Consider the following 14,959-nt stretch of genomic DNA (forward strand, 5'->3'; position numbering starts at 1 on the left):
GCAAACCCTACACCAAAAATAGTGCCGACAGTGCCTCACAGTAGAGGGAGGGGGGAGGTGCTCAAGACCATTTCTTCATTTATTAAATTATGAGTAAGTAAAAAACAAAATTCTTTTTTTTTTCGTCGTCGATTTTTAACAGTTCATTGACATTTTTCATATGTAGACACATTAATTGAATTAATGAGCTCGAGGACGATGTGCAGTTGAAAGATGTTGCGAAGTTCATTGCTATTTTGACCGGCCTGCAGACCGAGCTTACGAGAGCCATTCCGAAAGGATACCAGCTGCCCGCTTCTTTACCCACCGCTGATGTTGATCAAGGGTTAATGGAGCATCAATCACCTCCCCTTGGAGCCGTGGGACAAGAGACAGGATGAGACCTGAACCTTAACAATGAGGGGTACGTTCATTGAAGGGATTGACCGAAGGCCTGATTTGTCGGTCACCAGTGGCAAACCTCAGTCCCTCTAGTGTTCGTAGGCTCAGTTGTGGCGGCCTTGCAGACAGAGGTTCATGGTTTTGTTGGATGGCCTGACAGGGGTGTTGTGCGAGCTGGGAGCCCTTCGGGAGTTGACCGACCTGTCCAAATTCCACCACAAGGTTGGCTGATTGGAATAACTTGGAATAGAAGAGGCAATGGTCATCCAAAGGTTGACTTAGAAAAGATACATCCCACCTGAGGCCTTGGAAGACCCGCTCATAAAGTTATTTGGAAATGAAAAGACATTTGAATAAATTTAAAAAGATGTTTGGTATGTTACTTATCCTTGTGTGACGCTTTATTTTTTGAGTCCACCCTATAAATAGGGTGTTAGACTTGTTTCTTACTTTACACATTTCGATTTACGCATTAGAGCTTTTAGCTTTTCTTTTTTTATAGTCTCACCCTTATTTGGAAATGAAAAGACATTTGAATAAATTTAACAACATGTTTAATATGTTACTCATCCTTGTGTGACGCTTTATTTTTTGAGTCCACCCTATAAATAGGGTGTTAGACTTGTTCCTTACTTTACACATTTCGATTTACGCATTAGAGCTTTTAGCTTTTCTTTTTTTATAGTCTCACCCTTTCGACAGCCGCTGATCTTCCTTAATGGCACCAAAATACTCTTCAACCCCTTTCAACTCCGTGAAGGGGGCTAACCTTTCGTTCTTAACGAAGAACGAACTAAAGGAGTTTCAGATGAGGTATGTTATGCAAGACAGCGTCACCCTTCGGAAGTTGGTGATGCCGGCGCAGGCGAAAAACCTTCTGGGTAAGGATATGGTTTTTTACCAAAAAAATTCAAGTACTGACTCCAGTTTCCTCTGTGCACTTAGCTCTGTATTGTCTTTAACATGATAGAGTTATTTCGGCGAAAATGATGTTGAACCCCATAGCTGTGATAATGTTGGTTTTTTATTTTTTATTTATTTATTTTTTCCTGTTGGTGAGAGCACATCTTGTGAAATATAGGCATTTTTAGATATATATTTTTTCTCATTTAAAGTTGAAAGGGAGAGCTTTGCCATGTTGAGCCATCAGCCTTGATCTTAAAGAGCTCAGGGATATCACCAGTTCACCTTTACGAGGCAAGTTTATGCATGTTATTTTATTTCTTTTTCCTTCGTGGGTTCTTTCTTTTTCTCAAGGTCCTCACCGCTCCGATCCATGGGCATGCCTCATAAAACAAGTTTGGATTCAACATCCTAAATGTGTGGTGAACATGAGACATTCTACTAACAAAATGAAAGTGAGACCAACGAGAAGAAATACACATTAGAGACACTCCTAATAGAAAAAGCACGTTAAGGAGTTCATGCAACAACAAATCTGAAACCGAAAATGTTCTTTCCGTAGTCTTCCTAGAGAGTTTAGCCAACAGGTGAGTATTCAAAAACGGATGATCAGCTCCCAACAGTAGAAACAAGCCAATCGACCATACCTGCGCATCACTCGGTCAATTCCGAGCGGCTGACATCTCATCCAGAAAAAAAAGAGATTTACTTCACAACTTATCTTGAGCTAAAACACAAATTTCTATAACGTTGCCCAAGGTTCAACTGACACTTGTGAAACTCAGTTTTGAGTGAGCAAACAGGACGTTAACAACAAAAGATTATCCTTCAGGGCGAGCAAAAAAAATCCCCTTCGACACGAGCAAATAGAAGAACAAAAGATTCTCATTAGGGGTGAGCAAACACAAACTCCTCTTTGGGGAAAGAAAAAAAAAACTCCCTTTTGGGGTGAGGAAAAAAAAGGAATCTCTCATATGAGAGCAAATGAAAGATTCCCCTCCGAGGGCGAATAAGAAGAAAAAAACTCTGGAATGAGCGAGCAACGAATGATCGGACCTAACAAATGGATGAACGAAGAATAAGACTCAAGTTGGATGATATCACGATCGACAATTTTCGCAAGAGCAGAATCGGGAGTCAACATAGACAAGCACAACAACATAAGCGAGTACCTTTACATAACATCGACCAAAAAGTCGATTCAGATAAAAATGCTTCTAAGTCAATGAGATAACGTAAAAATTACTAAAGCATCGTGCAGAAAACGCCTTAAGAGTGAGTATCCTCATTGATTCATGCAATTATACTTTTTGCTTTAAAATTTTTTTTATTCTTATTGCATCTCTCACTATAAAGTCAAAAATGATATGCAATCTTGAGGCTATCTAACATTCTATATAAAAAGAAAGATGACAAAAATGTGTCAAAAATTGTCTATAACTTAAAAAATGCACCATAAAGACCCGCAACTCACTTGTTAAAGCACGTACTATGAAAAACACCATAAAGATCCATAACTCCCTTATTAAAATGGGAAATTAGTAAAAATATAATAATGACTTTTAACTCCCTCATTAAAGTAGGGAAAAACATGAAATTTTAGACTTGATCATTCTTTCTCCTATAAATAGGAACTCCATAGCATCTAAAATGAGAGATATTATATCTTGACTTTTCTTAAGTAGGGAGAAACTTATGAGTTTCTGGATGTAACTACAATTATATATATATATATATAAAATAAAGTCAAAGGGCTTAGGATATCCTAATTTGCACCTACGAGTGTCATTTTATTTTTTTTCATTCCCTTTCTTTTTCTATCACAAAATTTCTATGGCTCGGATGCTTGAGCATCACTACAAAATTTCTATGGCTCGGATCATTCCCTTTCTTTTTCTATCACAAAATTTCTATGGCTCGGATGCTTGAGCATCACTCACAGGTTAAGGGTCCGTATGTACCATTTGATTCACACGTTTCGTCAGCTTATCCAAAATTATGTTTGAGATTTTATACTAAACTCAAACTACAGATAGATCCCGCAGGCGGCGCGCGGGGTGCTTTCAAGGATAAAACACAAGCTGCCCAAAAGACTCTAAAACGAATTTGGGTTCAACAATATTGCAGCTTGCCAAAACAGGCCCGGCCGCCCACGGGGACGATAAATTTCGCTCGGAGTGCGGAGGGGTGGTCACTTCCGGTTTCAGCCCATCGGCCAGTGCAGCTAAAGGGATAACCGGTGATGAAGCCATATAGGGTTTCACAGAGGTGGTCTCTTTTCTCCCACCATCTCTTCAAAGGCCACAGGGTTCAGTCCCATTATTTGCGCATCGACAATCTAGCCAGGAAACTCCATTCGGCTCGGTCCTCCATAGGTGGCGGTGGCAATGGCAATGGCGAAGGTTATTCCGTCTGCTTTGTTACATAATTCTCTGCATTTGATCTCCGGAATATGTCCTCTTTTAATGTTCTTTATCCGGTTTTCTTTTCCTGCTTAGTCTTTTCTAGGTCGAAAGTTTTTTGATTTAGGGTATACGATAGATTACTTGAATCTGGAATTAGGGCGTCGTTTTTGGTAATTGTTTAATCGGAAATTTCTACTGATTATCTTAACTGGGGACAAATCACTGTGCTATGTTGTGCTACCACTGGTTGTACTGATTGCAATGTCGTTATAATAGCGAGCCTTGAATGACGATTTCTGTTGTGATTTCAGGGAACTTTTTTCTGGTGCCGGGTGCTACGGTGGCAACTCTTCTTATGCTTGGTTTTCTTCATGCTCGCCGCCTCTACGAAGACAAGAAGGCATGCTAAGTTCTTTAACATTGTGGAATGTGGAGTAGTGTACTTTTTCATAACGATAACTCTCTGTTCTATAACTACCGTGCTTTAAATTAATACACTTTTACAAAGGTTTTGGTGCTTGCTTGAAGTTTTTTTCGTTAGCTGTAAAACTGTTCGTTTTGTCTTCTTTTACATGACCTTGTGCGAATTTAAACATGAAGGGACTAAATGACTGGCTAGTTATTTACTCTACCAAAAACCCTCCTACAGTACTCTTCTACCTAGTTTTCTACCCACAATTTGTTCATCCATTGTGGGGTCTCTCTCTCCCCACAATCCTCACCTGAACCCATTTAATGCTGATAAAGGAAAACATAGGATGATTGAAGAGGAAGGATGGAATGCCCTAACTTGATAGATATTGAGGGGCGAAGAAGACAACTCACGTCATGAGACATCTATCTACCTTTTGGTACTAATCTTCATTACATTCACAAATAACGGAAAAAAGTTAATGGGGAAAATGGGCTTGATTAAAGAGGCTTCGAGGCTCATTATTTTACTTTAATAGTTTCATAAAAATAACCCTAGTTTCTTTCACATTAATAAACTAAGGGGTATAATTGAATTATACACCTTGCATCATTTTTAGCATAAAAAATAGTGGAAGTTATATAGAACAATTAAGTTGTTGTAATTTAATAACTTATACAACAAAACATAACATACAATGAATTAAACTTTTATCATCTTAATTGTCATAATGTCATGATATTTTGACCATTTTATGCATTATTACTTTTTTCGAGTCAATGAAGAGCTCTTTTGCTGAATATATTGGTGGCTTTGGAGTTGGAAGTGGTTTCTTTGTGATGTGAAACTCTTTGGAATTTTCTTTCATGAAATTCTTTTTGTTATGAGCTTTTAATTCGTCGCGACTCGGCTTAAGAGTTTGTATTTTCATGATGGGAATGGACGATCAAAAGTTAGTGTTATGTCAGTCTAACAATTAGAATAATAATAATAATAAAAAAAAATGTTTCAATCACTAAAGAACCACTAACCACAAAATGTCATAAACATCATGGAAACCAAAAAGCAAAGACAATATGGCTACAACAATTATTTCAATAAAAAAAAATTAACGTAAGATAAAATGGTTTAAAGATATATGCTTTTATTTGCTTATTTTTTCTATAAACATATTTTCTTATGCCAGTCATTTTAATATAACAAATTTTTTTGGGATAAATATCTAAATAATAGATTACTGTTTACAACAATTTTGTGAATAATTATAGCTCTACTGATAATTATGACACACCAAGAGGGGGTGTATTAAAAATATTTAAGATTTAATTTTATGATTTTTATCTCTCTCTCTCACACACACAGATATATATATATATATAACAATGTATAAACATGGAAACAAAGCATAAATACACACAAGACAAGCACACAGATAGATAGATACACACACACGTGTATGTGTGTGGCCATAGATGTCACATGAGTTTCAATACTCATATTATATTTAGCGCAATATATTTATGTTCAACTGTGAATAAAGAAGACGCGACTCCTGCGTCTTCTTCCACGAGTCGCGACACCATCATCCGCGTCGCCTAGCGATTCGTTTCCACTCGCCTTCCGCCAGCGTTGTCGACCGCTCGCCAGAGTTCGCGGCTGTCTGTGTCTGCGCCTGTCTGTGCCGATCGACAGCTTGCTGAAGAAATAGCTTCATAACTCCAGTGATAACCCTGTCTCTGCCCCTCTTTCGAATATGTTTCCGCAACGATACTACAACAATTTTGCTCTTGGAATTGAAACCGTATTTCTCAAAAAAGCAAAAAAAGATTCTCATAAAACGATAAACCTGCAATCTTTCTCACTGAGGCAGAGATTTCCACCCTAGCTGTGCCCTGTTTACTGTTCTTAGTAGATAAGTTTCTTTATGAAAATCCTAAACTTGAGCTAATTCGAAAGGACTTTGAGCAAATGAAGCTGAAAGGGGTTGGAAGATCGGTAAATTGGATGGTCGTCACATTCTTATTCAATTATCAAATGATGAAGACTACACCCATTTGCTTGCGAGAAGAGTTCTTCTAATAGAAAACCAGGTGATGAAAGTTTTAAAATGGACGGTGGATTTTGACCCTCGTACTGAACCTCCTACTATTCCTGTTTGTCTGCGCTTTCCAGGTTTGAAGATTCACCTTTTTGATCAAGAGTTTCTCTTCGCTTTAGTGATGGTATACGGTGAACCCCTCAAAGCTGACATGCCTATAGTGAATCTGACTCGGTTTTCAAAAGCCAGAATTTTGATTGAAAGGGATATTACTTTATCTTTTCCGGGAGAAATATGGATTGACACACAACATCAGAGATTTTGACAGCAAACAGAACTTGAAGAGACATCACTTTATTGTACCCACTGCCGTATGTTTGGACATTCTCCTTCTCAATGTTATCAGTTGCATCCGAATTTAAAACCTTCAAGTAAAAACGCTTCTGGATCTGCCCCACCTCATAACTGTCCCTCCTCCGCTCCTGAGTGCATTCCACAAACTATTGAAATACCGGTTGACACGATGCCACCTCCCCCTCCTACTACTGGAGACAATATTGTCTCAGTTCTTCCGACTGATATATTGGCAGATGGTTTACTTGGGTCCGTGTTGACCTCACTTTTGGCGGAGGTGTAGTTTTTCTCCTCTTTAATAGCCTAGGGTATAGCCGTAGGACTTCCCTGTCAACTACTCCTAGAAAACTAGCAAAAGAGCCCTCCACGTTAGAAATTCTGAGCTTTTCTTCACTCAAATTGACGCTCCGCATGGTAACTTTGACCGCTATTACTTAGTAGGTAAGACTACTGTGGAGGAACTTAAGGAGAATCCTATAGGGCTGTTGGCCTTAGGATTGACTGTACGCGTTAATACTCTTCGTCGCCTTATTTGATTAAGCTCGAGCTGTATTTTTGACGTGATTCGAATCGCGAAGCGTTTTGGTCCCAATCGTTGACGGGGTTGCCTAAACGACTCCGGATGACAAAACGGACTAAGCCGACGCGTCCAGAACGTCGATTTTGCCTAAAGGGGACGTTCGTTTCACCGCGACGACACGTCTGGGGAAAAAATATACATTTAAGTGTTAATTATAATAATAAACAATATTTTATTATTATTATAGTTATAATTAATACCTTATATTAAATCCTAACATAATTTCATTATCTCCCCCTCCCCTCTACTGAGTCTCGACCTCGTGGACCTCTGCCATAGCTTCGGCTCGCTCGGTTCCACCTGGCCCGTTCTTTCGTGCCGTTGGAGCTCGTTCCCGCGCTCACCTCGCCCACGTCGGACGATCCCACGACCCATCCCTTATCGTATCTCATCCTCTGCGAGGATCTCATCCTCTGCCTCTCGCACGCCCATATGGGAGCGTCTACTCCTATAAGGGAAGGGAAAATTCTGTCATTTTCTTTTTTCATCGTTCTTCTCTAGCTTTTTTAGGCTTGGAGTGGTTTTACCCTTGCTGTTGAGGGAAGATTGAAAGTGGTGAAGTGCTCTTGAAATTATTATTTTTTTTGGCTTTTACTTCAAGGAGGTACCCCCTAACCCCCCCACCCGCCCTTTTTGTGCTTTACTCCTTTTCGGTTTTCCTTCTGTCGAATGCTTGAGCTTGGTGCTGTGGTTGGTATGGCATGCTAGCCTAGTGTTGCACCTATATTTTGAAATATTTGTCACCTCAGCATGTGAAAGATAGAAATGTGAGCATGTTTTAGGAGTTAGATTTGATTACTTGCTTAAAATTGTGAAAGTATAGCATGTTATTAGCTCCTCTCTTTTCTTTTTGTTCCAGGCAAATAAAAAATGTTAAAATGTGGTTTTGAGATAATTTTGGCTCCTCTCTCAAGCATGCTGGGATATGTATCTTGAAACTCCTCATTTGTTCTAATTTAGCATGAGATGTTGGAGAGTTTATTTGGCCCTTCATATATGTTGGGGGCTCAGTTTTGACATCTTATAACCTTCTTTTGCTTAAAATGCATGTTATCGAGAAGTTCACTTTGATTTGGGAAATGTTCTATAGTTTGCTTTAATAGTTTGGTTTGCGAGGGGGGGACATCTTTCATGCTTGGATGTTTGAGGGAAGTTGATTCATGCTTAGAACAATTTGTGGCCTAAAATACTTTCTATATTATTGTTATAGTTTAAAAACCTATCTTGGCTCCATATACTGATGTTTTGAAGGAATGAGGACTTTTCTTTAGCCTTTGGATGGCCCGGTTTTGCCTTGTAATGACTCGATTTTATTCTGTTTTGATGAATTAGCTTGGGGATTTACATGACCGCGGTTTTGAATGCCTGCAGAGCTATGTCCTATTTTGATGTTGGGCTTAGTTTTGGCCCCTGCTGGGCTCAGTTTCACCTTGCTCTAATGGTTTGGTTTTGGGTCTCGTTTTGGGTCTCACGGTTGGCTTTGTGCTGGATTGCGGTTTTAGCCTTTTGATTGTGAGGGGTTCTGCTTCGCCTTATCTCTATTTTGTTTTGAGGGCTTAATTTGGAAAATTATGGGGCTGCAACTTGATACTTACCTGGACCCCATTTTAGTGTGATATGTGACTCGGTTTGGGGCTCGATATTGGTCCTCTATTGTTGTTGTCTTTGCTCGCAATGTATGCTGGAGGGGATATTTGTTTCGGGGCTTGTTTTGGGGATTCAGTTTCAATGCTTAGTTGCTCCCTACCCTTGAATAGCCTTGGTTTACCTTGCTGTGGAGGTTGCGGTCTCTAGTCTTGGGAGTTTGTTTGGTTGTTTGTGTTGGGCGATGACCCTTGTCTTAGGACCTAACTTGTGCTTTGTGCTGTCATTATTCAAAAGGCTTGTTGGAGAGGTTGTTTTGCGTCTTCCTTGCTCTTGTTGAGGGCCTGTCGTTGAGGGCCTGTCTTGTGCCCTGGTCTGTTTATGCCTTGTTCTGGCCCTTACCTGAGAGCTCGTTGAGAGCCTGTCTTTGTGTCTTTTTCTGCTCCTACCCGAGAGCTTGTTGGGGGCCTGTTTTGTGTCTTTTTCTGCTCTCTTTTTCTGCTCTTACCCGAAGACTTGTGGTGGAGTTGGTCCATGCTTGTTCTTAGTTCCGCCCATGAACTTGTTGGTAGGTCATCTGGGGTTGTTTGGCTCTTCCTGTTGAACTTAGGGTGACTTGAATGTTGTTGATGAATCAAGTTTGCCATCCAAAAATATATGTATTTGCACTATCTATAGAGTGAGGTGATCAAAATAAATTGAGCATATTTTTTATGAAAATTGGAGCCGGTTTGGATGATTTATGAAGGTTTGTCCATTCACTCTCTTATGTATATCAAAGGCAAACTGGCAATACCTGGGGTGGTTTTTCTTTTGCTACCTTGGTCATGAGCCTTGCTCGGTGGACACTGTCCTTGTGGTTTTCGGTTCTGCCCTCTAACCGTAAGATTAGTAGATATAGGTCTGTTTCTTCTTTGTTCCCCATCCGTGGGATTGTTGTGTTGGGTTCCACCTTCCCATCTGCGACCGTGAGCTTCCTATAGGGAGTTTGGATTGGTTTGTTTTGGCCCCTACCCGTGAGCTAGTTTGGAGCTCGGGTGTGTTTTTTTTGTCTTTTTGCTGGCTTTACCCGTGACCTTCTACTCTCTTTTCTGGGCCCTATTTACTGCCTTAGCCGTGAGCCTCTTGATCCTTTGGGTTGCCTTGGCCGAGAGCTTTAGTTGCTGTCCTCCTTTCGATTGATTCTGAGACTTACCTTTTTAGGTCTTTTCGTTACAAGTTTTGAGAGCTGATTCATTCTTTGTTCTTTTTGATGTTTTAGGTGGATCGGTCCCTCCTCTCTCTCACCCCATTTTTGTTCTTTTCTTTTCTTTGCTTCTTGGTTCGGTTTTCAATGCTTATGCCGATGCATAAGTGTCCACGTATATTTTGCTATAGGTAAAACCATCAAGCAAGGTCGCAAGTAGGTCGGTTTTTGTTTTGGGCCTTTGGGGGGGGGGGCCGGAGATAGAACAAAATGATATGTCATCCTACGATATCGGGATCCGATTCAGGAACCTATCAGGATCCGATTCAAGAACCCGGTGAGCTGTAGGACGATAATATCATTCACCGACATATGAGTAGCGGGAGTTGACCCGAATCTTCTTAGGTTGTTGGTGGCCCTACGCCCAACAGCACGATCGGCTCGTGGACAACTACTCTTTAAAATTTATAAAAATCAAATTTGATAAGAACATATACACCTTTTTCTAAAATAAAAATATATTTTTCGCTACAAATAAAATTGATACAACTCCTTTTGTATGCTTGAAACTTATGTGCATGCTAAAAATATAAATTTTAAATATATTTTAAACATTGGTTGTCCACCTGTTGATCACCTGTTTGGGCTATGGAGTACCCTCCTGAGTTAGGTTCGATAGGACATACTTCTAGTTGAGTGGCGGACTTTAGACATCCGAGTGACCGAGTAGCCTTCGACGACCCTCGAGTACTAATATATAGTTGAGCCTAGCCCCGACCCGAGTGCTTGCGGTCCCCTCTTTTCAGACTTTTTCATATGTTTTCTTGAGATTTTTGGAAAAAGCGCTCGTGGTCTTTTTTTGAGATTTTCCCGTGTTTTCTACGATTTTCATCGATTCGTCAATTTGTCGATTTCCTCGCATTTTTCTTGTCGCAAGTCTTTTGACGATTTTTTTTTTCGAGATTTCTGGGTGATGTTTCTTTACTTCGCCTATATAAAGCATTTCAGTCTGCTTCCTCAAATTTTGTTGCTTATACCTGATTGCATCAACTACATCTAAGGAACAGCGGATCCCCCAGGTATGTAGGTTTGCTTTATGTTTACAGCATGTTACTTTATTGTAATCACTTTCCTGTTGTATCGTCTACTTTTTCTTTACACCGCATGTTGTACTGTTCTCTTTATTGCATACTCTACTGCTTGTTCTGTGCTACATACTCTACTGCCATTCTATACACTGTACAACTTCAACTTGTTCCCCTAGAATGTTTTAAAAACTACAACCATTGGGCCGCTTGATTTGACATCATAACCTGACACTCTAGAAAACTTAAACTCGTCACGACAAGGAACTTGGAGCTAGCGCGGTGGGCAGCACGACCATCTTCAACAGCAGAACATGTCTTCCCCAGCTAAATCATTCCTTCCTTAGAATTAAACAACAATCTATAGGATTTTGAGGTCGTTCGCGTGGTGCGACATAAATTCTCAAATTTTCTTTTAGACATTTGTACAGCTCTACTCTGCAATCTAAGCCCTAACTCATTTTAGGATTTCGAGGTTGTCCGTCACGATCTAAATCCTCACATCTTTCAAACTATTTGTGTGATCGTTTCATACAAGTGTAAGCCCCAAATAAATAAAGTTGGCAGGTTAAAACACTTGAATAATTTCTCCTCTAAACTGAAGCCAAACCATAGGATAGACTGGGAAGTCATCGAAGGGATAGACTGGGAAGTCATCGAGGTTCTCCTTCGGATCTGTGACATCCCCTAGTTTTTCTTCCTTTGGATTCTATAATAAATGTTCCAAACTTGAACCATTATTTTTTCACACCTCTTTGTCTGATTTCGTTGAAAAGTCCTATCCTTTTAACCTCTTTGAAGATAATATTTCCTGATTTATATCGAGAGTATTCTTAGATAACTACGGTTGTTTAAGATGTAATTAACTATATGGACTTGCCCCTATAGGAAGCTTTTCCGAACCCAGCTTAAAATAAACCCTATTTAATTTTTCATATTAAATAGTGGAATTTGTTGGCAAATAAAATGGTTTCGCAGACTAAACGGACGTCATATATTTCTTAGTTTATTTGATCGAACATTATCCTCAAGTCTTGTGTTTATCCCTCTGGATAGATACAAGATTTGAGGTAAAACGCTCTTTAATTTAAACTGTGAAGATTATGAGGTCAGTTTGATTTCATATTTTTCTAAACTTACATTTATATGTAAATTAAAGCGTCATTCCTATGCGGGTGATGAGATTTCAATTCCGGTGACCGACAGCTTCTTACGGGCAACTCCCCTAACTTTTTAGTGCTGACAGTCCGATAATCAGGATAACATTGAAGCTCCACATCCCCAGGATACATCAGGTGTTGAAGAGACACCATCTCTTCAGAATCAGAATGTTGTTACTGCTAGTCAGGAGCCGGGGGCTCATTCTCTCGTACATGCCCAACAATCTGTTGACCACATTGATCATATGAGCCAGTCCTCGTATGAGGAATAACAGGTATACACATCTAGAAAGAAAAAGAAGAATGAATGCACACCCCAGCTTGGGTACTTAATGGATGATACTCTAGTAACTTCAGGTAATAGAACGACACTCAACAATTTGTTAGCTGTCTCCGCTCCTAGAACCAGAGGTAGAGACAAGAACAAACTGGCTCGTGCCTAACAACTTATTTTCTGCAAGTTTTATTTTTTTGTGTTTTATCTATGTTTTATCTTTTAGGATGCTAGTGTCTGATGTATCATATGGGCATGACATCTTTTTTTGGGTCCTCTCATACAACCTCTATGTATCTTTTCAATTTCAATAAAATTATCCCTTGAGCATTTATAATATATATATATAAATAATTAAATGAGTTATGATATTATAGAAAATTATGAAATAAAAATACTTAAAATGTAAAACACGACAATTTTTATGTGGTTTGGTCTCCTCCTACTTACGTACACACATAGATTTTATTATAAAAAAAACAATAATCTTTGAACCCATCGTGGATTTTCGCGTTAACTCCTTATTGCTTGTAAAGGATCACGCGCATCATTCAAGATGGATGGTGTTTCAATGCATACTTAAAATTTTACTTGCTTTTGATTAAGATGAGAACCAAAATAGACTTTATTAAATTTTTCCTTAGTCTCACTTACAAAAGAGCCTCTTATTTATATATGTAGTAGTTCCTTAAGAATATTATTTTTATTTTTTTAATATTATATCTTATTTTCAGATTTAAATCTCTAAATTTAATTCATATTTTTAGAAGCATAAAGTAGCATATAAAGTATTATATTAAAATCTATGTGTGATAGTCGCTGGGAAAGATACAAAATATATTTTACTAATGGGTGGTTGCTAGGATGAAATAAAAGGAAACTAATATGTTATTTTAATGCCACTGATATTAAATAGCCGTCGAAGGTAATGATAGGTGAGTAATATACTTTCTTAAACGTACTTCCTAATGTTTGGAACTTTTAAATGCATTCAATAATTTCTTAGTTCCAAATATAAAGAAGGTTAAAAAGTTTTAACATTCCACAAAGGAACAAGAGGGTTTGACGGGATACTATTTTGTTTCAAATGCTTATACGATTTGCTAATCATTTCTTGAAATTTTTTTACCCAAGCAAATTAAATTGACAAAACTATTTATTCATTTATTCAAAAATTGTGTAGATCATTCATTTGTACTATTAAGAGATAAGTCTTTGAAATTTGTGGATGCAACAAATGTTTAAGATAAGAATTTTATTGTGTCCAAAATCATTTATATTTATGAGAATGTAATAATATATAATATATATTATTTAAGAATGTTTTGATAAAAATAGCAGTAGTGTAAATAATTTAACATTATTTCTCCCTTCATTCATCTTGAGCAATTATTGATAAAATTTTATGTATATAATCAAGAAATATTGAAATATCTTGAAGTCTATGTTCAAAAAGTCTTTTTGCATCTCTTATTTTTGACCTTTAATGTTTGTGGGATTTAAATCATGACTAGTGTTGTATTATATGCTTATTCACAAAACAATTGGGATTGAAATTTCATAGATGTAGCTTGTACGGTACTTCATGGTGTGCTGTACTATCATGATGTAACTTTACACTAGAATTATGCCTGAATCTTTACACAAATCATTTCTAATGGATGCTATCACACAATGCATGTCGTCAACTTAGAGTGATTTATACAGAATTACACTTTAGTTATGTAAATAATGTAACTCGATCGATGAGATAGTTACCAAACGGCAATGGCTTTCCTATGATGTATTTGAAATGGATATCTATTATAGATTTTTAGTGTTTGCTCTTGCATTTGTAGAACTTTTCTTGGATTTTATTTAAATACCAGTATTTGAGTTCATATACGACTAAATTGCTTTTATGATTTCTTTCATTTTTTGTTCTTGTTGGTCAACTTAGTTAGTGCATTATAGGTTGATGATGTGAAGGAGAAAGGTATTGAACTTGAGTTTTCACCCGATGTAAAGGTATTGGCAGCTACAATTTCTATATTCATGTATATTCTAGTAGTTGATTTTTGTTATGTTTTAACATAAATTTTCTTTCCCTTTAAGCATATTTGCCACCATGTTATAACAGGCTACTTTTCTGAGGCTGTTGCCATTGCGATCTATCTCTCGCGTTTGGGGTTATCTTGCAAGTTTGGTAAGTGCTTTTCTTTTATCTGTGAACTTTCAATAAATATCAGTGCTAGTTGATAAGTAATTTCATTTCCCTTTGTGTTGACCATATCCCCTTTTTAAGGCTTTCTTGGAATTTCTAAGTTTAAATTATACTTGGTTACTCTGCATACTATATTTTAGTGAGTTACCATGTCCTATTGATGAATCATATGAATTTGAGTTCAAGCATGGACTTGATGAAGACCAATCAGTTGATACAACTCCTTCATTAAAGGACTAGTTTTTGATGATCAAGATCAATGAAAGCAAGATTCAATCAAGTTTCACTCATGCTTAGCCAACTAAACATCTTTAGAAATCAAAATAAGCTGAAATTTTGGCATTACTCTCTTTCCTTAAATGCCATGATCAAATCCTCCCTTATGGAATTTCAT

General features: G+C 37.9%; 1 protein-coding gene across 2 annotated transcripts in view; it reads left to right on the top strand.

Annotated features, from left to right (window-relative positions):
- The first annotated feature begins 3,378 nt into the window (after window positions 1-3,378).
- The window catches only part of LOC110029374 (phosphatidylserine decarboxylase proenzyme 1, mitochondrial), a 58,837-nt gene continuing 47,256 nt past the window's right edge, over window positions 3,379-14,959 (top strand). For both annotated transcript variants that reach the window (XM_020731640.1, XM_020731639.1), the window contains exons 1-4: window positions 3,379-3,686; window positions 4,001-4,089; window positions 14,316-14,369; window positions 14,482-14,547. In XM_020731640.1, coding sequence (XP_020587299.1) covers window positions 3,527-3,686; window positions 4,001-4,089; window positions 14,316-14,369; window positions 14,482-14,547 — 369 coding nt within the window. In that variant the 5' untranslated portion in view covers window positions 3,379-3,526. The remainder of the gene's footprint in view (window positions 3,687-4,000; window positions 4,090-14,315; window positions 14,370-14,481; window positions 14,548-14,959) is intronic.

The sequence above is a fragment of the Phalaenopsis equestris genome, unplaced genomic scaffold, assembly GCF_001263595.1.
Source record: "Phalaenopsis equestris unplaced genomic scaffold, ASM126359v1 Scaffold000568, whole genome shotgun sequence".
NCBI classification, from domain to species: domain Eukaryota; kingdom Viridiplantae; phylum Streptophyta; class Magnoliopsida; order Asparagales; family Orchidaceae; genus Phalaenopsis; species Phalaenopsis equestris.